A 23,677-nucleotide genomic window follows, 5' to 3' on the forward strand; every position below is an offset into this window, starting at 1 on the left:
GAAGCAAATAAGTCAACAAGTCCTGGCGGTAGCACATGAGTAAGGGCTGTGATAGGGTTTGGGGAAATGGGGGCATAGTACTGGAGTGGTCCCTGCAGAGAGGTGACAAGGCTGGAGGGAGGCGGGCTCAGATGCTGGAGGGTTGTGTGTGTCCTGGGAAATAATTCGGGGTTCTGGATTGTGTTCTCTAAGTTCATGGCTTTTTTTTTTTTTTTTTTTTTTGAGATGGAGTCTCACTCTGTTGCTTAGGCTGGAGTGTGGTGGTGTGATCTTCGCTCACTGCAACCTCCACCTCCCAGGTTCAAGTCATTCTCCTGCCTCAGCCTCCTGAGTAGCTAGGACTACAGGCGCACACCACCACGCCTGATTAATTTTTGTAGTTTTAGTAGAGAGGGTTTCACCATGTTGGCCAGGCTCGTCTCGAACTCCTGACCTCATGATCCGCCCACCTCAGCCTCCCAAAGTGCTAGGATTACAGGCGTGAGCCATTGCGTCTGGCCAGTTCATGGCTTTTTGATGTTGCTTAAAGCTCCTTACCCTTTTTTTCCAAATAGTTGCTTAGAATGATTTGTTACATGGAAGCTCTTCTGTTATCTTGTTATATCATAATTTATTCAAATCTTTTTTATTATTGGGCAAAAAAATAAAATTTCAAATATAAAGTTTTATATTTGTTTCCTTTTGAAACCTCATTGAGGAGAAGCTGGGCATCAGCTTATGAGTGCTGCACGAAACACTTGCCGTGATTTTGGTAAAAAGAACTTACATTTTTATGTAACCTGTCTTCCAAAAAAGAAAAAAACCACTGAAATTTAAAAAATGTTTATCCGGCCGGATGCGGTGGCTCACACCTGTCATCCCAGCACTTTGGGAGGGTGAGGTAGGTGGATCACGAGGTCAGGAGATCGAGAGCATCCTGGCCAACATGGTGAAACTCTGTCTCTACGAAAAATACAAAAATTAGCCGGGCATGGTGGCGCATGCCTGTAATCCCAGCTACTCAGCAGGCTGAGGCAGGAGAATCGCCTGAACCCGGGAGTCGGAGGTTGCAGTGAGTTGAGATTGCGCCACAGCACTCCAACCTAGCGACAGAGCAAAAAAAGAAAAAGTTTATCCAGAAGTAAACAAGATAGCAGGTATAGGAGGGAGACATTATTAACAAAATGTAAACTCTTGAAGAAGAAACTGTACTGTTTTTGTAAATGCTTTTAAAAAAAAATTGTTGTTCCCATAATGTTAGAAAGAGGCTGAACAGGCTGGGCATGGTGGTTCACTCCTGTAATCCCAGCACTTTGGGAGGCTGAGGCGGGCAGATCAGCTGAGGTAGGGAGTTTGAGACCAGCTTGACCAACATGGAGAAACTCTGTCTACTAAAAATACAAAATTAGCCGGGCGTGGTGGGGCATGCCTGTAATCCCAGCTACTCGGGAGGCTGAGGCAGGAGAATTGCTTGAACCTGGGAGGTGGAGGTCACGATGAGCCGAGATAGCGTCCATTGCACTACAGCCTGGGCAACAAGAGGGAGACTCTGTCTCAAAAAAAAAAAAAGGGAAGAGGGTGTACAAGGGGACAGTAAATCTGTAGGTGAATAATAATCTAAACCACTTGCACCTTTTAAAATGTCAGAATTTCTTCATCTTTATCTTTACAGATGTAAAGAAAAGTTCTACCCACCTGACCTGCCAGCTGCTAGTGTTGTTATCTGTTTCTATAATGAAGCGTTTTCTGCCTTGCTTCGGACAGTGCACAGTGTCATAGACCGCACGCCAGCACACCTGCTTCATGAGATCATCCTTGTGGATGATGATAGTGACTTTGGTAAGGAATGCTGTAACTGGTAACATTGGATGCAGGCTGTCAGTCACTACAGCACTGACAAACATTAACACAGCTGAACTTTCCAGTACGTGGTAGGTAGGGATCCTACGCATGCAGTCATAGCTGGGCTGACTACAAATAAGTTTGAAGAAATTCGTTATCTTTGTAACCTGCTTATAAGCTATGCTAACCAAATTTGGCCCTTGAAATTTTGCCCGTGGCTTACTTTAAAAAACACACCTCTTTTTATTTGAAATAACTGTAGATTCACAGGAAGTTACAAAGACAGTCTGTGTACCCTTCACCCAGTTTCTCCATCATAAAATTCCCCTGTCAGAAGCAGGAATCCACATTGGTACAGTGTGTGTGAGGTCCAGGGTTTTTCTGTCAACAGGTGGACCCACAACCCTCACTGCAGTGATACAGAACTGTTTCCTCACCTGGAGGGCCCTCGTGTTGCCTCTTTCTAGTCGCACCTCCTGCTTTCCTCTACTTTTCCCCAGTCCCTGAAACTACGACTCTATGATTTTGTTTCCATCTCTGATTTTGTTATTTCAAGAATGTCATATAAATGGAATCACACAATATGTGACCTTTTGAGATGGACTTTTTTCAGTTGGCATGATGCCTTGGCTTATGCCTCTCTATTAAGTCTCTTACACTGATTGTCCCCAGATAAAAGTTGATTGCATTCTGATAGCTCCTCAACCAACTCTGAATGCCAGTATTTTATGATTCACTACATACTCTATATTCTATACGCCTTTCTTTAATTCGACATAGACTCTTGCTAAGAGTGGCTTTGTGTACCCAAACAGGATAGAAGGCTTTTTATTACACTGCTCATTCAGCTCTCAGTGACCTTACAAGAAAGGCCGGAAGCCCATTTTATAGAGGGAGAAATATAAAAATTAAGTAATTTGCTCAGGACCCCATAGCTGTTAAGTAGTAGAGTGGAAGTGAGACCTGTAGTCTGCATAGCTCCAAGCCTTCTGCTCTTTTCATGACAGCAGCCTGCAGAAACACAGTGGTACAGGTGTATGCCAGTGACTTTTTCACACACTCAGGCATTTCTTAAGTGCCACTTGTATCAACATCAGTTGGTATATCAGTATACTTAAATATAGACGGTAAAGAAATGGACAGAGACTCATGGGAGCAAAATTCTCAAACCTTGGCTAAAAACAAACAAACAGAAAACCTAACAAATAAATCTGGGTCTGGACCAAGTAGAAGATTGGTTAATACTGATTTCTAGAATTTATGGTGGTTGGTTTTTTTTTTTAAGTCAACTTGTATTTTGGTTTTCACTTTGTGGCTATTTTATCTAAAAGGAAAAATTCATAATTTGGGGTGGTTTGTATATTAACTATGGAAAGAATTACTGCTTATTATCTTACATGATCTTTCAAGTTATTATGAAATATACAGGTGAGTGACATAGAATTCCTTAAAAAATATTTAGCAACCTTGGAAGAAAGATGCTGAATTAATAAAACAACATATTCAATGCTGTTCTTGTTATTCTTGGTAGGGGCAGTAGAAGTTTCTTAATATTTTGAAGTGGACTAAGACTTAATAAATTCCTTTGTAATAAAAGGCATTTATATCTCATTTTCTTTGTTATCACTGTGATTTATATACAGTCAGCTGAACATTTATGCACTCGAAATACTCATTCCAAACATTGTTTATGCAAAGTATTGTGCTTGATGCTATGGAGATGCAAATAAGTCTATAACTAAAGTAAGTATTCCTCTTGGCTAATATTCCAGCTCTTACCCTTCATTTCTTTCCTTCCTTTTTCTTCCTACAGGATAAGCTACAATACTCATTTAAAATAATATTCTATATTTTGTTTTATTGATGTGAATTTTAGCAAGTACTAGATACAACTTTAGAATAGCTGTAAAGTGTCTTTATATATGTCTCATACAGCTTGAATAATTGTGGGACTCTATTTTCAGATGATTTGAAAGGAGAACTAGATGAATATGTCCAAAAATACCTCCCTGGAAAAATTAAAGTCATAAGAAATACAAAGCGTGAGGGATTGATTCGAGGAAGAATGATTGGCGCGGCCCATGCAACAGGTATCACTTGTTAGCTTTGCTCTACTGGTGTTGGAAGACAAGGGCTCGAGCCTCAGCACCTGTCCTGATTCTGCAAAGTCTATGAAAAGTGGTGTTTCAAATGGACATTGCCAGCAGGAGAGATGAGGCTTGTTCTGTTTGGGAAAGGCCTGTTCATAACTCCAGGCCTGCTTGCTACCCCAAAGCACGTAGTGGACGTAGTGGACGTAGTGCAGGTAGTGGACGTAGTGCACATAGTGGACGTAGTGGACGTAGTGCAGGTAGTGGACGTAGTGCAGGGGGCTGAANCACATAGTGGACGTAGTGGACGTAGTGCAGGTAGTGGACGTAGTGCAGGGGGCTGAACTCTCAAATCCTCAGTGTCTGTTTTCATAGCGACGCTTTTTTGATAGTTATTGCCCCTCAAATAGATTTTATATCTTGTTCACTTATATAAGCAGAAAAGCCCGGACCAAAATGTAACTGAACTTTTATGTTTTTAAATACAAAATTTAAAAGTATGAACCCAAACTGTTGAACTATGCTTTTAATTCTTAGTGCAGAGTGCATCCCTCTGGAGCTACACATCATTACTTTAATTGGTAAATGGATGTAAGATTGACTTACATAACTATAAAAGGCATTTTCTTTAAAATTCCCTCTTAATTCTTCTGATTCCATCAAGGAGAAAGTCTCCATTGTTACTGGTATATCTTTAAAACCTTTCCATCATACACTGATCTCCCCCTTTAGAAAGAAATAACATCTCAATTTCAGTCTTCTGTAGAAAATATATCTGGTTAGTCTTCAATTACATTATAGATTCTGTTGTATTTCGTTTTATGGTTACCTATGTGTAATTGGTCTCCCTGAGTTTCATTTATGATTATAATTTTTAAAAAATTTAAAATAAATTTAAAACGAATCTGTTTAAAAATGTTAGGTGTATGATATTGCAGGTAGTGCATGGACATGGCAAAAAAATTTTGAAAGTCATTTGAGAATGACGGAACTTGGTGGGGACATTCCCTAGCAGTGACAGCATCTACTGCAGTCCTTCCTGTATTCCACGCTCTTCTAGATAACCTGCCACTGGGTTCGTGGTGGTCGGCACTGCTCACCGCCGCTCCCCCTGTGGAGCCACTGGCTGTGCTGGGCTGAACTAGGACTTCACTTTTAGAATCTGTCTTCTCTTCTTTCTCTTAAACCCACAGTGACCTGAAGCAATTAACAAAAAAGAGAAGCAGCTCCTCTACATCCCATCTGCAGTGGATGCAGACTGAATTCAAGGCTTGTGAGACTATTTTTTCTAGGTTTCTAGTCATGTAAAGATTTACTGAATTGACTGTGTGGAGTTATTCAAGGCAAAGCAATAGAGTGAAAATTGTGGGGTATTTTCAGTATTAAGCCACTCAAAACATGGTTCCATTAGAATGCATGTTTACTGTGAATTGACTGTTTTTAGATAGCAATAGTTATTTAGGTTTTTTTCCCCTTTATGATCTCTTCAGGTCCTCATTCAGATATAGTTTAGGATCTGTCAGAAGCAAGTTAGTTTGCGTGGAAGTCATTGTTTCAGGTTCACTGTGACCAGGTATAGTCTTCATTTAGTTAAATTGGTGTTAATTGGAAAAAGTAACACTTTTAGAAAAAGAAAAGCTCTGAATCCATTTTCTCCTCTAAGCAATCATGATTGAATTGATCCCACCTCACCCCCACTGATGTGCATATGGGAGGTTCTGCCTTTCTGCATTCAGTGATGGGGGGAGCTGCCTGCTGCCTACATCCCCACAGCTTCAGGCTGTTTACAGACACTGATCTGTGGGACTGATTCACGGGCATCATTGAAAACTGAGATACTGCTTTTATCACTAGTTGAAGTTGGATAAATAACATCTGGTGCTTTAAGTAGTTCATGTAAAATCTTGATACATTTCACGAGTGCACTTTTAGAAAAACAATAATGCGACCTGATGATGAGATTCTAAGTTTCTCAACTGCTCAGAACAACCATGGAGCTCTTAAATTTGAAATTATATGTTAAAAAAAAAAATCCTCAGTTCTGCTCACATTTATCAAAGGGAGCTTAAAGTGCAGGATAAGATGTTGATGATTTATATTTTGTTAGCTAGAAGAAAGGTGTATCCCATTGGCAGATGAGAGCCACTGAAGCCAAGAGGGTGGGGGGCAGTAGAAAGGAAAGGTGGGAGATGGAAGAAACAGAAATGAGCAAGAGGCGTCCCCGACAGCGCCCCCGGCTGCACCTCCCTCTCCGGGAGAACTGCTGTGTGGCAGCAGCCAGCCATGGTTACAGTGCATTTCCTCGTCACCAGTGAGAAGGCAGCTGTGTTCTCTGTACTCTGTTTACTGAGGCAGAGAGATGTATTATAAGTGTGTGCTAAATTTCGAAATATTTTTATTAAAATAATTGTAATAAAAATATCTGCACAACTGGCCACTGTCGTGGCACCAAAACATCTTGAAATACTCAATATCTGGCCTTCCAGAGAGTTGACTTGTTCCTGTGAGACTGACTCCGTTTCCTGAAGAGGGTGAATTGCCTGTCCGTTTTCTCAAGAGGCGCGCCTGTGATTTGTATGGGTCCCTCAACTGCAGCAGGACACTGCTCGCAGCATTACTGGCTGAGGGACGTCCTTGCTGACCATCAGCAGCGAAGTGTGGTGCAGCAGTTAAGCCGTCTGGGGCTGGCAGGGTGGCAGTCGTGTTTCATGCTGTGTCACTGCATCATCCCATTGGACGGGTGGCTGTGCCTAAATTGAGTGTTGCAACACTCTCCTGAGCCTCTGTTGTTTCCTCCCCAGGAGAAGTCCTTGTGTTCCTGGACAGCCACTGTGAAGTGAATATGATGTGGCTGCAGCCCTTGCTGGCCGCCATCCGTGAGGACCGGCATACTGTGGTGTGCCCAGTGATCGACATCATCAGCGCCGACACCCTGGCCTACAGCTCGTCCCCTGTCGTCCGCGGAGGGTTCAACTGGGGGCTGCACTTCAAATGGGATCTTGTCCCTCTTTCTGAGCTAGGAGGAGCGGAGGGAGCCACTGCACCAATAAAGTAAGATCACCCCTTTGTTTGAAAAATTCCTACCAGTGCTTCCTTACAAGAGAAAAAAATGATATTAAAGATAATTCCTCCTTTGTAAGGAGCAAAAGTGTTGACTTAATTTGTACATTAAAAAATTCTTGAGTATGTATTGAATTGTATGCAGTCTGCCAAGTCCTAAGGAAAGATTGATGAGTAAGATACTATATGTCCCCTCAAGGACTTAGAGCCTTGTGAGAAAGGCAGACAGACCACGCCACCATTGCAGAGGAAGCCCTGGGAGGGCCCATGTGGTGTTTGCTCTTGGTATGTCAAACACCGTGGTGTATTTATTGTTCACTAACTTACCTTCAGTTGTTTGGTAACCTGAGTGATGCTGTGGAAAACATTAATGTGTAGCCTTTGCTTCCATTAGGGTTTTGAAGTTGTATTCCTGCTAGTATAATTATTAAAGTCATAGTACAGGAATTATTTTATGTTCTTATCTGTGTTTCATCTTCTGTAATATAAATCTGCTTTTTTCTTTCTTATTTTTGTTTTCTTTAAAAATTTCTTATGTAGATTGAATTCAGAGAGGTTTGCCTGTATTTTAACTTTTTAAAGAATGCAACATTTGTTCTTGATTTGCCAGAGTGTGATCAAAATTGGTACTTTCTCCAAACAATGCCAGGATCTCAGAATGTTCACATTTCAGTTATTTTTCCCCCAATTTACTTGTTATTGTTGCTGTCCACATAATTTAAAACCCAGAAGCCATTTCTTACATAGCAGTATTCACACAGGCTTGCCCAAGTATCTCCCCTTTATGTTACCCTGTTCCTTCTGCAGCTGCAGGCTCTATCCGGGATTGCTCTCGTCCTGGCTGAAGAACACTCTTAGTCGTTCCTTTAGTTGGACCTCCTAGTGATTAGTCCTCTGTTTTTCCGAAAATGTCCTTGTGTTTCAGCATTGTTTTGAACAACATGTTACTCAATATCCAGTTCTAGGTTGGCGGTGGCAGACATGCATGTTCTTTCAGCGTTTGAAGGCATCATTCAAGAACATTCTGGCATTCACCATTTCAGACAGGAAGTCAGCGTTGTTAGTCTTACTTTGCTTCCCTTAAGATAATCTCTTTCTCATTGGCTGCTTACATTTTTTTGGTCTTGTTTTTAAAAAGTGTTTTTTGGATATGTATAAACATGGTTACTTTTTTGAAGTAACTAATTTGCTGCCGAATTCTGCCTTGTCTTTTTCTTTGAATATACTGAGCAATTAAAGTCTTTGCTTGATGATTCCATATTTGAAACCCCTGCGTATCTGTTTCTGTTGTATGTTGTTTCTCTCATTTTGCTTTCATATGATTTGATCTTCCCATTTGCCTGGTTATTTATTTGTTGCTTATTTATTTTTGCTTAGTGCCAGACATGATGTATGAAAAATTATAGAAATACATTCATACCTGGGATGATGTTTTTTCCCTGCAGAGATAATTTTGCTTCTCTTCTGCAGGCAGCTTGGGCCACTAGAATCCACACTCCCCTCTGTCTAGTTTTAGGAAGTGAGCGGACTGGAAGCTAGCTCGAGTCCCTGAGAGGACCAGTCTGCGGCTTTTCTCAGTCCAGCACAGCGCTTCTCAGCCTTGGCACTACTGACATTTTGGGCCAGATAATTCTTTGTTGTAGGGGCCCTCTTGTGCATTTTAGGATAGGTAGCAGAATCCCTGACCTCAGCCCAGATTCTGGGAGCACCCTGCCACACAAACACATCAAGACGTGACAGCTAAAAATGCTCTCAACATTATGAAATGACCGTTGGGGACACAGTCATCCCAGTTGAGAGCCACTGGTCTAACGTGTGAGTCCAACTCCCAATGTGTGATGTTTGTCAGGTCTCTCCTTGGTGGACCTTAGAGCCCAGTTTTGATCCCCAAGGCTCTGCCAGATTGTCAGAAGGAATGACCATATCAGGTGGCTTTCTATCAGAAATGGTTATAATAGGAAAAGAACCTCTGAGACTTAGAAAAGTAGCCTTCGTATGCCAGATACTAGCATATTATTAGCAATCTAGAAAATTCAGTTGTATGGCCTGGCTCATTCTCTGATACTGGATAACATGTTTCATAATCATTAATTCAATTTTTATTAGTTATGTTCCAAAATGACACTGAGTATTTTAAACAAAAGTAGTAGGTAAGATAACTGACTATGTGGAATGAGTACAGTAATTGTTTTCCTTTTTCGAGGTCACCAACAATGGCTGGAGGTTTGTTTGCCATGAACAGACAGTATTTCCATGAACTTGGACAGTATGATAGTGGCATGGATATCTGGGGAGGAGAAAACTTGGAAATATCATTTCGGGTAATTTTTTTGCATGCTCAATTAATAACTGTGTGTAGTGGAATATGATTTTCATCCATGATCTCATATTTTCTTTATGTTCTCCTTGATTATTATATTTTTTGAGATAGGGTCTTTCTCTGCCGCCTAGGCTGGAGTGCAGTGGTGTGATCATAGCTCACTGCAGCCTTGACCTCCTGGGCTCAAGCGATCCTCTTGTCTCAGCCTCCTGATTAGCTGGGACTGCAGGCACATGCCTATAGTTTTTCTATTTTTTGTAGAGATGGGGTCTCACTGTGTTGCCCAGGCTGGTGTTGAACTCTTGGGCTCAAGTGATCCTCCTGCCTTGGCCTCCCAGAGTGCTCCATGATTATCTTTATTGACAAATTGTCCTTAATGAATGCTACCTTGCCAGAATCTGTGATATGGATAATATCTATTCGAAGCGTCAGAAGTGTACATGTTGATCCATTGACTAGGAAAACAACAACAAAATGAAAAAGCATGTAAGAAGCCATATATTTATTCATATTTTTTTTTTTGAGACAAGGTTTTGCTCTGCTGCCCAGGTTGGAGTAGAGTGGCATGAACACAGTGGCTCACTGCAGCCTTGAACTCTGGGCTCAAGCAACCCTCCCACCTCTCAGCCTCCTAAGTAGCTGGGAGTAGAGGCGCATGTCACCACACCTGGCTAATTTTCTATTTTTTGTAGAGATGCGAGTCTCGCTATGTTGCCCAGGCTGGTCTTGAACTCCTGGACTCAAGCAATCCTCCTGCCTTGACTTCCCAAGGTGTTAGGATTATAGGCGTGAGCCACTGTACCTAGTCTGTTTCTGTGGATTTAGAGGTACAAGTGCATAGTGTGTGGTGGTAAAGTCTGACTTTTAGTGCACTCATCACCGGAATAATGGACATTGTACCCAATAGGTGGTACTTCATCCCTCACTCCCCTCCCACCTTTTAGAGTCTCCAGTATCTGTTATTCCACTCTGTGTATGTATATGTGTGTGTGTGTGTGTGTGTGTATATATATATTTAAATTATAAAAAGTATTGTAAAGAATGGTTGGATATAAATTTAGAATGTTTTAGTGTGCTAATTTAAAGGTTTGTTCTTTTTTTGTTGGTTTATTTTATTGATACTACCAGATACATATAGTCAGGGTGACCAGATTTCCCTAAGGCCTAAGACCATCCTAGTTCATACCTGTTCTCTTGGAAAAATTAATAGCTTCCCATTGTACTTTCAGAAACAGCTCAGTTCGATGCTGCCTTATACCGTCACACCGTGTATAGCTTACTAAGTCCTTTGTGTATACAGGTACCCCTGTCCTGAGGAAGAAACCCACCTTGCATTATCTATCTTCTCCAATTGCTTAGGTTTGAAAGGTAACAGTGTAGGTGGGGTCTGTGGCTCAGAGGACCATGGTGCAGACAGTCTTTGGAAAAGGCAGAAAGAGGGCAAGGGGAGAGCTGAGACTTCTCCTTCCAAGCAGATATCCCAGTATTTCTCCCAACCATCTCCTAGTCCAGTTAGCAGAATCCCTATCAGATAATACCATGATACTTGTTCATATGTCCTTTTGTATTTCCGCAAATGTATTGACTATAGTATTTCTAAAAAGCAGGTTTTGGCTGGGTCTGTGGTGGCTCACGCCCATAATCCCAGCACTTTGGGAGGCCAAGGCGGGCTGATCCTGAGGTCAGGAGTTCAAGACCAGCCTGGCCAACATGGTGAAACCCCGTCTCTACTAAAAATACAAAAAAATTAGCTGGGTGTGGTGGTGGGTGCCTGTAATCCCAGCTACTCGGGAGGCCGAGGCAGGAGAATCGCTTGAACCTGGGAGACAGAGGTTGCAGTGAGCCAAGTGCCACTGCACTCTAGCCTGGGGGACAAGAGCAAGGCTGTGTCTCGACAACAACAACAACAACAAAAAAAGCAGGTTTTCATTCTGTAAGTTTTAGAATGTTAGGGTTAAAGGTGTAATAGATTTTGTTGTGCCTCTTATTTAATAGATTTTATTATTAAAAGTTCAGTCTCTTTTATTTATTTATTTTTTTAATAAGGTAATCAAGTCCCACAAAAACAAACTTAACTCCAAAGTAATTCAGATAGTCAAGGACAGAATTTAGACCAGAGCTAACGTCTTTTGAATCTTAATCTGGAGTTATTCTATATATTTTATATTTAAAAATCTGTTTTCTAAAAAAGAATATGCATTGTATAAGCAAGTACCTGTGAAACTGAAATGAGAAGACCAGGTAATAAGCACTTCTTGTCCTTAAGTGCCTAACATCAAGTCTCTTGATCTGTTAAAGCGACAGAGTTGGGTAAGTGCAATTTCAGACACATGGTAGTAAATGCTTACTATGTGCGTTGTTTTAGAATTCAGTTCCTTGTAATGATAAAGACAGGTAATTTTTAACAATGTGTACCTTCTCATTTTCTTCTATTTGAATATTTGTATCTAATGAGATGTAAATATCTTGCCAAGTTTCATAAACACCTATTGAATAAAGATTAATTTCATTGAAAATTCATACCTTGGTTTCACAATAACATGAGGCAACTGTTCACACGTGTTTTTGCTTCTGACCAGATCTGGATGTGTGGCGGTAAGCTTTTCATCATCCCTTGCTCTAGAGTAGGACACATTTTCCGAAAAAGGCGACCATATGGATCTCCTGAAGGCCAGGACACCATGACACACAACTCTTTGAGGCTGGCACATGTCTGGTTGGATGAATACAAGGTGAGATGAAATTTCTTGTTTAGAAGGATGAATGATAGGCCAGTAGTGACTGGCCTAGTGATAGCTTTGGTTGCTTTACTTTTCACTCTGGCATATTTCTCTTGGTTAACCTTCACCTTAGGGCCGACTCTTTCTAGTTTCCCCCCACCCTCTTCACCTAGTACTTCACTTCTTTTTGGTTCTAATCTGACTCTTGTAATTTTGTGTCTACTCATACAAATGGAATCATAAACCACGTGGTCTTTTCCATCTGGCTTCTTCAGTTGAGCACAGCGTTTTCGGGTTTGTCTGTGCCGCACCATGTATGTGTCTGCATTCCTTTTCATTGCCAAATCATATTCCATTGTATGAACAGATCACATTTTACTTTATCCATCCAGCTGATCAACATTTAGGTTTTTTCCACTTTTTTTTTTTTTGAGACAGAGTCTCACTCTATCACCCAGTCTGGAGTACAGTGGCGTGATTTTGGCTCACCGCACCCTCCGCCTCCCAGGATCAAGTGATCCTCCCACTTCAGCTCCCTAGGGACCGCAGATGCACGCCACCATGCCCGACTAATTTGTGTATTTTGGTGGAGATGGGGTTTTGCCGTGTTACCCAGGCTGGTGTGAAATTCCTGAGCTCAGGCGATCCACCTGCCTTGGCCTCCCCAAAGTGCTGGGATTATAGATATGAGCCATCACGCCTGGCCCGTTTCCACTTTTGACTGTTATGACAAATGCTGCTGTGAATTTTTTTTTTTTTTTGAGACGGAGTTTCACTCTTGTTGCCCAGGCTGAAGTTCAGTGGTGCAATCTCGGCTCACCGTAACCTCCACCTCCTGGGTTCAAGTGATTCTCCTGCCTCAGCCTTGGCCTCCCGAGTACCTGGGATTACAGCTGTGTGCCACCATTCCTGGCTGCTTTGGTTTTTTTTAGTACAGATGGGGTTTCATCATTTTGGTCAGCGTGGTCTCGAATTCATGACCTCAGATGATCTGCCAGCCTTGGCCTCCCAAAGTGCTGGGATTACAGGCGTGAACCACCACGCCCGGCTGCTGCTGTATTTGTGTAGTTATTTTTTAAACATTTGTTGTGCACCTCCTGTATGCCAGGCTCTGTGTTAGGTTTTTGAGGGATAAAAGATGAATAAGGGAGTGCACAGTAATGTTTCACACCGTGAGGAAAATGTAAACAGAGACCTGTAGTGTGTGCTGGAGTGAGAGGGACAGAGCGGTGCGCTGTGTTTGGCAGTCGGGACTCCACGGTGTTTCTTCTGTAGCACTGTTTATCTCCCTTCTCCCTCCTTGACCAGACTTTCAGGTCTAATTCCATGCTTATCTCTGAACCATCACTGGCTACCATAGTTCTCAACACATGGTCCCAGTCCTAGCCACTCTCTGAGGAGGTCTGCCAGTTTAAAATCATTTTCAGAGGTTAATACAGTATTTGCCTCTTTGACCATGTTGACATTGCACTGAGTATGTAAAATCAGGCGAGTAAAGTGGCTAGTGCCTTAGCATAAATCGAGGCATCATCACCCAGTTATACTGTAGTCACTGCATTCTTCACCAGCACTCACTCAGAAGACAAAGGCCAGTTTCATTTCTGAATGTCATTGATATAATAATCATTTTAGTAAATCTCAGTGTGCCTTTTTAGTATCCTGTGTGAGTACGCATGCTGACACAGAACGCACTTCTGCTGCGTACTGAAGTACCGTGGTTGGTTCAAGGAAAAACACTTGTGTGGCTGTTTGGGTTGTGGGCGGAGCTAGCCACTGCTTTCCAGGAACGCTCTTTTTATGTGTTAAGACTGACTGACTCACAAACCATAATTACTCATATTAGGGTAAAACGAACTAAATAATGAAAATGAAAACAACTGACAGTATTTGTTGCAAATGATAAAATTCAAGCTCTCAAGTGAAAATTAGAATTTGAAAAACTTACATTTACCACCAGGAGCTTGACAGCTTCCTAGTACTTAAAAATTTTACTTGGCCGGGTACGGTGGCTCATGCCTGTAATCCCAGCACTTTGTGAGGCCGAGGCAGGAGGATCACCTCAGGTCGGGAGTTCGAGACCAGCCTGACCAACATGGAGAAACCCCGTCTCTACTAAAAATACAAAATTAGCCGGGTGTGGTGGTGCGTGTCCGTAATCCCAGCTACTCAGGAGTCTAATGCAGGAGAATGGCTTGAACCCAGGAGGTGGAGGTTGTGGTGTGCTGAGATCGTGCCATTGTACTCCACCTGGGCAACAAGAGTGAAACTTCATCTCAAAAAAAAAAAAAAAAATTTCTTTACTGAGGAGATCAGTGGTTTTATATATATATATATATATATATATATATATAAAATTTTGCACAATCTCAGTTCACTGCAACCTCCACCTCCCGGGTTCAAGTGATTCTGCAGCCTCAGCCCCCAAGTAGCTGGGATTACAGGCATGCGCCACCGTGCCCAACTAATTTTTCTATTTTTTTCATAGAGAGGGGGTTTCACCATGTTGGCCAGGCTGGTCTCAAACTCCTGACCTAAAGTGACCTGCCTGCCTTGGCCTCCCAAAGTGCTGGGATTACAAGTGTGAGCCACCATGCCCAGCTGATAGACCAGTACATTTTAATGCAACCGTGTACAAATCTTAGTATGATTTCATATTCCGCGTTGTAACTAAACTTCAAAAGTTATTGAATTTTGGAGTAGTGTTAACCCCATAATTATATATAGGTTGTAATTTTAAAAATACATATATTTAACCAAAACAACACACAGCAGCAGGCTAAAGGCAGATGTGAGAATTTAGCTGACTTGTTTTAAGCCAGCCAGCCAGCAAAAAGGTTGCAAAAATATAAAGCAATGTCACTGTTCTCACTAAATCTTGTGTTTGTAATGAGTTTTTAATTATTTTAAGGAATTAATAATTTGTAGGTTTCTCTGTTTTAATTTCTGTATGATAAATATGAACAGACACAGCCCACACACGCAGACCCTCCTGGGAGTTTTCCGTAATTTTTAAGAACATCGATTACTGAGACTCATGAGTTTGAGACCCACTGATCTCATATATACGCCTGTTTCAGTGATTCTCAGATACAGTTTAAGGTACATGTTATCATCATTGTTAGTAATGGACTTCATCGTGTAAAAAATATCTATATCATTGTATAATCATTTTTAGCAAAAAATTTGATTTTCTTATTTTTACTTTTTTAAAATTCAGGAGCAGTATTTTTCCTTAAGACCTGACCTGAAGACGAAAAGCTATGGAAATATCAGTGAGCGTGTTGAATTGAGAAAGAAGTTGGGTTGTAAATCATTTAAATGGTATTTGGATAATATATACCCAGAGATGCAGATATCTGGGCCCCACGCCAAACCCCAACAACCCATTTTTGTCAACAGAGGGCCAAAACGACCGAAAGTCCTTCAACGTGGAAGGGTAAGAAAGCAGTCTTTTCCAGGTGTCTTATGAAAAGGGTTTGATATGAAAAGTTTTGAAGTGTCCATAAGCCATAACAGATGACACTGTGGATTTAACAGAGTCTAATGACAGACTTCAGCTTGCCTTTCATTATATTCTGTTTATGAGAACTTCCTCTACGCAAGTGTAGGACCTCAAGTGTAGATCCTTGCCTTGCCGGCATAGTTGCCTTCTGTGAGGCTAAGTTATGTGACAGTTTCCAAGAGTGCAGAGGCACATGGGAATACACCCTGGACAGAGGCCATGGAATTGTCAGAGGACAGGCCAAAAAGGAAAACAAGTGGAGCATGGGGCAGGGATCTGCTGTTTGCTCTTAGTTCTGGGAACCAAGTCACAGATAGTGCGGAGGTGGTAGTGAGGGCCAGAGTGGGGGAATGGGGTGGGATTTCACGTCTGGTGTTCCCAGAAGTCACCTGAGCTCAGTAGAAAGCACATTCATCAACCACATTTCCTTAGCTGTCTTTGTGTCTTAAACTCATTACAGTTATATAGTCACAGGGATCCGGCCAGAAAATCATCCCTTTCTCCTGAGTCATCTCTTAGAGTTGGCTTCTAAAAGCTAAGGGCATCTACTGTCTGTGTTGCCCAGTGTCCCTTCTTTTATGAAGAAGGCACTTCTGCCAGAACAGTGCCAACTCTCCCTCAGTGGCTAGGAGGAAGCCTAGAGCTTTTCCCCTTCCTCTTCTCTCTACTCTATAAGAAGACAAAAAAACAAAAACAAAAATAAAACAAAAACCCAGCATCAAGATGTTTAGTATTAGGTATTTTCTCTAAGTAAAAGAGAGCAGTGTGTGCCCATGTAGTTGATCCCTTACCATTATTACTTCTTGCTGTTTGTCTCGCCCTCACAGTTCTGCGATAGTTGTCATCTGTGTATCTCCAGTGTAGTCTGCATATTTCTTTTCATTGTGTACTTTTTTACACATGTTGTTCTTATATCCCTGACTTCATTTGAAAGTTCTTTAGGGCAGGGATGACATTTTAATTTCCTTCATCTGCTATAGATTAGTGAACATGTATATGCAGCTAGAATTCCTAGCTGACACTGCCTGCATGTTAAAATTGCTAATAACTTTTGGAGTTGTAACTTTTGTCTATCTTGATGCTCCTGTGTTCTGAGGCTAGAACTTAGGAATTAAAAATGCATATCTTGGAATTCGTACCTCCAGAATAACCTTTCACATTTCGCCTGGAACCACCTCCAGGCTTGGGAGGCGTCTCTGGGATTGCTTCCCGCATTCTGAGCTGAGTGCCTTCTTTTACAGCTCTATCACCTCCAGACCAACAAATGCCTGGTGGCCCAGGGCCGCCCAAGTCAGAAGGGAGGCCTCGTGGTGCTTAAGGCCTGTGACTACAGTGACCCAAATCAGGTGAGTGAGGCCTCAGAGCTCACAGCCAGTGCCTGCAAGGTGGCTTCCAATGAAGGGAAGCTGCTGGCAGTCACTCCTGAGGACATCAGTGTCTACTATTCTGGCTTTTCTTAACACATTTATGCGTAGTGTTCCGTTATTGGAACACTAAGCTTATGGGGCTTATCTGTATCCTACTGCTCAAGGTCATCGCCAGGGTCTGATTTTTCACCGAAAAAAATTACAGCCTTCGGCATAGATGGGTTAAAAGGATGAGAGTGGCCTTAGATGACACCTCAGTTGGCTACTTTCGTCTTCTTTGTATGTTTTTCCTACCTCCGCTCATTGTCATGGAACATTTTAATTGTTTACACCATTATTTGTACTTTCTAATATTATAGGGAATAACTTGTGACTTACGAGCCATAGGAATTTGTTAGAAATGGCCAAGGGAAGCACTACAGAGTTTCAGTTCATTCCATTCACATAATTTAATTTCAGCTTATGTATGTCTCCTAAATAATATTAAAATGGGCCTAAAAATCAGCAAATAACTTGGACTTCAATTGAGAACAGCAATTTCAAACTCGTTTGTGTCTGATAAAATAGCATAATGTAACAGCAGTCTAATCTCATAAACTGTAGTGTCTCATTTTTATTTTAGTGGTGGGTTGGTGTCACTCAGAAAAAACAAACAAAAGCCACTTGGACTTTTTGGTAAATAATGTATACTGTGACATTTCTTCAAACATTCTTCCAGAAGAGTTCATGCCCACTGTCTCAGGTGATACATGTGTTGAAAACATGGTTAAAAAGGGATTTCTGGGGCCCAGCGCGGTAGCTCATGCCTGTAATTCCAGCACTTTGGGAGGCTGAGGTGGGTGGATCACGAGGTCAGGAGTTCAAGACCACCCTGACCAACATGGTAAAACCCCATGTCTACTAAAAATACAAAAAAAATTAGCTGGGTGTGGTGGTGCGTGCCTGTAATCCCAGCTACTCCGGAGGCTGAGGCAGGAGAGAATTGGTTGAACCTGGGAGGCAGAGGTTACAGTGAGCCAAGATTGTGCCACTGCACTCCAGCCTTGTGACAGACTGAGACCCCATCTAAAAAAAGGGGGGGGGGGATTTCTGTGCAGCTTCTGGGTAGAAGAGGTGGCAGTGTTGTGGAAGTATTAAAATTGTGGTGACATTTCAGTGGTGTAGGTCACAGTGAGATGAGAGCTAATATTTGTTCCAGAAAATGTAAGTTGGGGTGATGGAGTTATCCTATTCTAAAGGTACTGTGTTGTCACTTTCTAGTTGTGCTAATTCTGTAGCCACCAGTCACATTTCAAGTGTACAATAGCTGCATGTGGCCAATAGGTCCCTTACTGGACACACAGGCTATGAAACAATAGCAGTGTTGCAGAAAATTCTCTCACAGCTCCCTATGACTCTGATCGAGGGTCTTCATGTTCGTGAACACTGCACACATCCATTTGGAGTCTGTCAGTTGAAGCAATGAGTAAATAGAACAGAAGAGAACAGATTTCCTTTTGAGCGTAGTGATGGCGCATGTTGGAGAGTGAGGTGTTCACTGCACTTGCCATGTCACCCAGGTGTGTTCCTGAAGATAATCTGTGATTCAGTCTATGCACTTCCTAACTGCCCCACCGATGAGGAATCAATGAAAATGGCAGCCATGTGCCCTTCTGTCTCCAGAGGGTCAGCCAGAGGCTTGTTGGGCTCCTCTATCACCTACACAGTCCAGGAATTAATGTTGTTCAGTCTTAAAATTCGTTATCTAAATTTAATTTTTTTTTCTTCTCTAGATCTGGATTTATAATGAAGAGCATGAATTGGTTTTAAATAGTCTCCTTTGTCTAGATATGTCAGAGACTCGCTCATCAGACCCACCACGGCTCATGAAATGCCACGGGTCAGGAGGATCCCAGCAGTGGACCTTTGGGGTGAGGAGTGCTCGGTGATGTTGGGAGAATGTGCAGAGACCCACAAGGTTGAGTGAGGGGTGCAGCAGATGAACTCATTTTCTACCTTGGGGGTGATCTTCTCAGATTGCAGTATAGTGGTCCCCCTGAGTGGATGCCTGAAACCACAGGCAGTACAAACCCTGTATATACTCTATTTTTTTTCTAGAGAGATACCTGTGATAAAATTCATCAGTTAGGCACAGTAAGAGGTTCACAACAATAACTCTAAAGAACAGAACAGTTAAACAACAGCATACTGTGGTTGTGCAATGGCTCCCACCTGTAATCCCAGCACTGAGAAGGCTGAGGTGGGATGATTGCCAAAGCCCACCAGCCTGTTTGTTTTCTCTATAAAAATAAATCAATATACTATAATACAAATTGTGATTGTGGTCAGAAAGTATCTTACTGTACTGTACTGCAGGCAACAAAGAGCAGAAAACTAATCTTTGGATAAGAGAGACTATTGTATCCCTTAGTCTGAATTCTTAAATGTTCCATATCTCTTCTGGATTTCCACATTTTGCCAGTAATTGGCAGTATTTTTTTTCTTGCTACCTTTTTTTTTTTTTTCCAGAAAAACAATCGGCTATACCAGGTGTCAGTTGGACAGTGCCTGAGAGCGGTGGATCCCCTGGGTCAGAAGGGCTCTGTCGCCATGGCGATCTGTGATGGCTCCTCTTCACAGCAATGGCATTTGGAAGGTTAAGGTGGATGCTGTGGCGGGAGCGGTGCTTCATCAGGTGTTGCCTCCTGTGTGGAGTTTGGGGCTTTAGGAAGACATTTCCCTGTCCTCCCGGAGATGCCTGGGCGTGTTAGCAGAGGTGACACGCATCTGACAGAGATGGGAGCTCTGAGTGTCCACAGGTGAAGAAGTTGGTTTCACCCAGACATTAAGGTTATTCTGAGCTGCTGTTAAGGAATTTCTTGCTTATAGAAGCAAACCAGAATATCATTTTAACCCTAGAATTGGGCTTGTACAGAAGGATAAAACCCAGGAAAATGGATATTTCTATTCAGATTTATTTATGCCTCTTTTTAATCTTCTTTAATGATGCAGTGGTTTTTATCTGATCAGGAACTTGTCATGATTTCCTTTCTTAGACTTCATAGGAGATAGTGCTAAAAAAAACTATTATTGTTTAGTATGTTGTGAGTAGATCATCTAAAAGAACTGAAGCTACATTATGTTTTTAACTTCAGAAGGCATCATTTATAAGACAGTATAAGAGGCAGTTAAGTATTATAAATTATTTTGATGAATTATGATACTATCTACATTTAAAATAAAAAATCCTTTTGATTATTTAGGATATTTTGTCTTGTATTGGGGCCTCTCGTCTGAGGTGTGTTGCATGCTCTTGGAGTCAGCTCATGACCCAGGAGGCTCGGTAGAGTCCTCTGCCTCTCAAGACGCGTCCCAGTTTCTTAGCTTGAGCTGTGTGACCTTAGATACTGGACATCAAAGTTGCCTGTGCAGCACCCAGGAGAGCTGTTCAACAGGCAGTTGGATATAGAGGTCAGACTCTTGGAAGATGTAGCTCAATTAGAGATAATACATTTGGGAATCACTTGCATATACTAACAATTCTGAAATATAAGGTGGATTTTCCTCCCAAACCACATCTTAAGAGGAGAGACGGTCTCATATTGCAGAGTATACACTCAGATATTTTATCTGAACCACAAAACAGTTTAAGCACCACATCCTAAATATTTTATCTGTGATTTGATTTCAAAGGCCAGGATGGTACATACGGAAAACAAGAGCAGCAAGATGGTAGATTGAAATCCAACAATGTCAGTAATCACATTAAGTGTAATGAATGTAAATGCCACAGTTAAAAGGCAGATTAGATAAATATGCAAGATCCAACTATATGCTGCCTATAAGAAACTCACTTTATGAATACATTAAAAATAGAAGGATGGTAAGATAGATGAAAGACATCTGAATAGATATATTAGACAAAGTAGATTTCAGCACAGAGAATATTACTACAGATGATATAGAGTGTCATTTCATGAATAAAAGGTTCAACTTAATCCCAGTTTTATCAGTTTTTGTGGCCTTTATTTTGAAGTTCTGTTAAAACTGCAAGAAGTACACCCATCCACAGTTGCAGTAAGAGATTTCAACACACCTCTCAATAACTGATAGAACAAGTAGACAGAAAAACAGTATAATGTAGAAACCTTGAACAATACTGTCAACCGTTGTGGCCTAATTGACACTACCCAACAACAGAATACATGGAACATTTACCGAGATAGACCATATTCTGGGATATTGAGCAAGTCATGCCAAGTATAATATAAATCAATAAGAGACACTTGGAAAATCTCCAAATATTATTAAAAACTAGCACACTTCCCAGTACCTTAAGGGTCAGAGAAAAAAATCAAAAGTCTATTTTGAACTGACCAAAAATGAAAATACAACAGTGTGTGGCATGCAGCTAAAGCAGTACTTGGAGGTTTTATAGCATTAAACACGTATATTAGAAAAGGATACAAGTCTCAATGACTTTAGCTGCCATCTTAACAGAAAAAGAGCAAGTTAGACAAAGAGGCAGAAATGAAATATTAAATACCAGAACAGAAATGAATGAAACAGAGAAAATAAAGCTAAAAGCTGATTTGAGAGATCAGTAAAATTGATAAACCTCTAGCCAAAAAAAAAAAAAAAAGAAATTACTAACATCAGGAATGAGTTGCAAGCGCACTAGAGTCTACAGATAATAAAAAGGATGCTGAACGGCAGGAGCTCTGATTCCCTGATGGTGGGAGTGCAAAGTGGTACAGCCACTTTGGCAAGTTTCTTCGTAAACATACTCGTACCCTGTGATCCAGCAGTTGCGCTCGTTGGTGTTTAGCCAGAGGAGCTGAAAACCACACGAAGCCTGCACGTGGATTTTACAGCAGCTGTGTTCATGACTGCCAACACCTGGAAGCAAGATGTCCTTTAGTGCATGCATGGATGAACTATAGTACATTCAGATGACGGAACATTCAGTGCTAAGAAGAATTAAGCCATAAGCCTTGAAAAGTCATGGAGGGATGTTAAGAATATATTATTCAGTGAAAGAAGCCAATCTGAAAAAGCTATGATTCCAACTATATGACATTCTGGAAAAGGCAAAAACACAGAGGCAAAAAGATCACTGCTTGCTAGGGGTTATGGGAGAATGTGATGTCAACTTGACTGAGCTAAAGAATGCCCAGGTAGCTGGTAAGACATTATTTCTGTGAGTGTCTGTGAGGATGTTTCCAGAGGAGATTATGTTTGAATCAGAAGACTCGGTAAAGAAGATCCGCTCTCAGGAATGCGGGTGGGCACCACTCAGTCCATTGGGAGCCTAAATAGAACGAAAAGGTGAAGGAAGGGGGACTTGCTCACTCCTTGGAGCTAGATGTCAGTGTTTTGGCTCTCAGGCCTTTGGACTCAGACGAGGACCTACATCATTGGCTCAGGAGGCCTTCAGCCTTGGGCTGGAACACTACCACTGCCTTTCCTGGGCTTCCAGCTTGCAGGCAGTAAATCACAGAGCGTCTCAGTCCCTCATAATAAATCTCTTTCTATATTTCCGTACATCCTATTGGTTCTGTTTTTCTGGAGAACCCAGATAATAGAAGGAGGGAGGGATGAGCAGATAGAGCACAGAGGATTTTTATATCCTACATGAATATAGAAGAAAAATTTCCTTATAAAAATTAGCAAATCAAATCCAGCAACATATAAAAAGGATGATACATTATGAACAAATTGGTTTTAGTCCAGGAATGCAAAGATGGTTTAACACTGGAGATTTGATTAATATAATTTACAGTGTTAGTAATACAAGGGGAAAGGCATATACGACCTTGCAGGAAAAAAATGTAGAAAATTGACAGAATTCAACACCCACTTATGATAAAAACTCAGCGAACTAGGAATGGAAAGAAAATTCCTCAACCTCATAAAGTGCATCTGTGGAGATGCTATAGCTAGCCTCATGTAATGTGAAAGATGACTGGGAACAAGGCAAAGACACCTGTTTTTACCTCTCCTAGCCAGTGCAATACAGCAAGAAAAAGAAAGGCATGTACATTAGGAAGGAAGAAGTAAAAGTGTATTTATTTGCAGACTATGATCAAGTATGCAGAAAATCATAGGGCATCTTCAAAACTACTATTAGACATAGTAAGGAATTTATCAGGACCACAAAAAAAATCAATATAAAAATGAATTGTTCTTCATATTGGCAACAAACAGCTCAAAACTGAAGTTCATGGTATTACCATTGCAGTTTACAATAGCATCCAAAATATAAGAATTTAGGGTACATATGACAAAATATGTGTAAGATTTGTATGATGAAAAGTAGAAAACGTTGCTGAGAAGAGTTAAGATTAGAGAACTATATTACATTCATGATTGGAAGACTCAGTGTTAATAAGATGTTAATTCTCCACAATTTGATCTATGAATTTACTGCTACTTTTAATCAAAATCCCAGTATGCTTTTTGTGGAAACTGATAATTTTAAAATTGATATGGAAATGCATAGGCCTAAGAGTGGCCAAAATAATTTGAAAAGAATAAAGTTGGAGGATTTACACTAATTCAAGACTTACTATGCTGCTGACTTAAGGATAATGAATTGATTGGTGGAAGAGAAACAGACCCAGACATACATGGCCAATTGATTTGCAGCATAGGAGCCGACACAATGCAGTGGGGAACAGAAAATTACTACAACACATGGTGCTGCAAGAATCTGATATCCCTGTGGACAAAAAATTACCTGTGACACCTCTGCTACCACCTTGTACCACCAATAAACATTATTTTAAGATCTAAACATAAAAACTAAAATTATAAAG

General features: G+C 41.2%; 1 protein-coding gene across 4 annotated transcripts in view; it reads left to right on the plus strand.

Annotated features, from left to right (window-relative positions):
* GALNT11 (polypeptide N-acetylgalactosaminyltransferase 11) overlaps positions 1-20,119 on the plus strand; it is an 87,203-nt gene extending 67,084 nt beyond the window's left edge. For 3 of the 4 annotated variants that reach the window (XM_025380778.1, XM_025380781.1, XM_025380779.1), the window contains 9 exons: positions 1,652-1,818; positions 3,786-3,911; positions 6,713-6,962; positions 9,175-9,292; positions 11,871-12,023; positions 15,229-15,447; positions 16,755-16,859; positions 18,653-18,790; positions 19,389-20,119. In XM_025380778.1, coding sequence (XP_025236563.1) covers positions 1,652-1,818; positions 3,786-3,911; positions 6,713-6,962; positions 9,175-9,292; positions 11,871-12,023; positions 15,229-15,447; positions 16,755-16,859; positions 18,653-18,790; positions 19,389-19,520 — 1,408 coding nt within the window. In that variant the 3' untranslated portion in view covers positions 19,521-20,119. The remainder of the gene's footprint in view (positions 1-1,651; positions 1,819-3,785; positions 3,912-6,712; positions 6,963-9,174; positions 9,293-11,870; positions 12,024-15,228; positions 15,448-16,754; positions 16,860-18,652; positions 18,791-19,388) is intronic. The other variant, XM_025380780.1, reaches the window with a different exon arrangement.
* Positions 20,120-23,677: the final 3,558 nt, after the last annotated feature.

This window comes from Theropithecus gelada, chromosome 3 (genome assembly GCF_003255815.1).
Source record: "Theropithecus gelada isolate Dixy chromosome 3, Tgel_1.0, whole genome shotgun sequence".
NCBI lineage: Eukaryota > Metazoa > Chordata > Mammalia > Primates > Cercopithecidae > Theropithecus > Theropithecus gelada.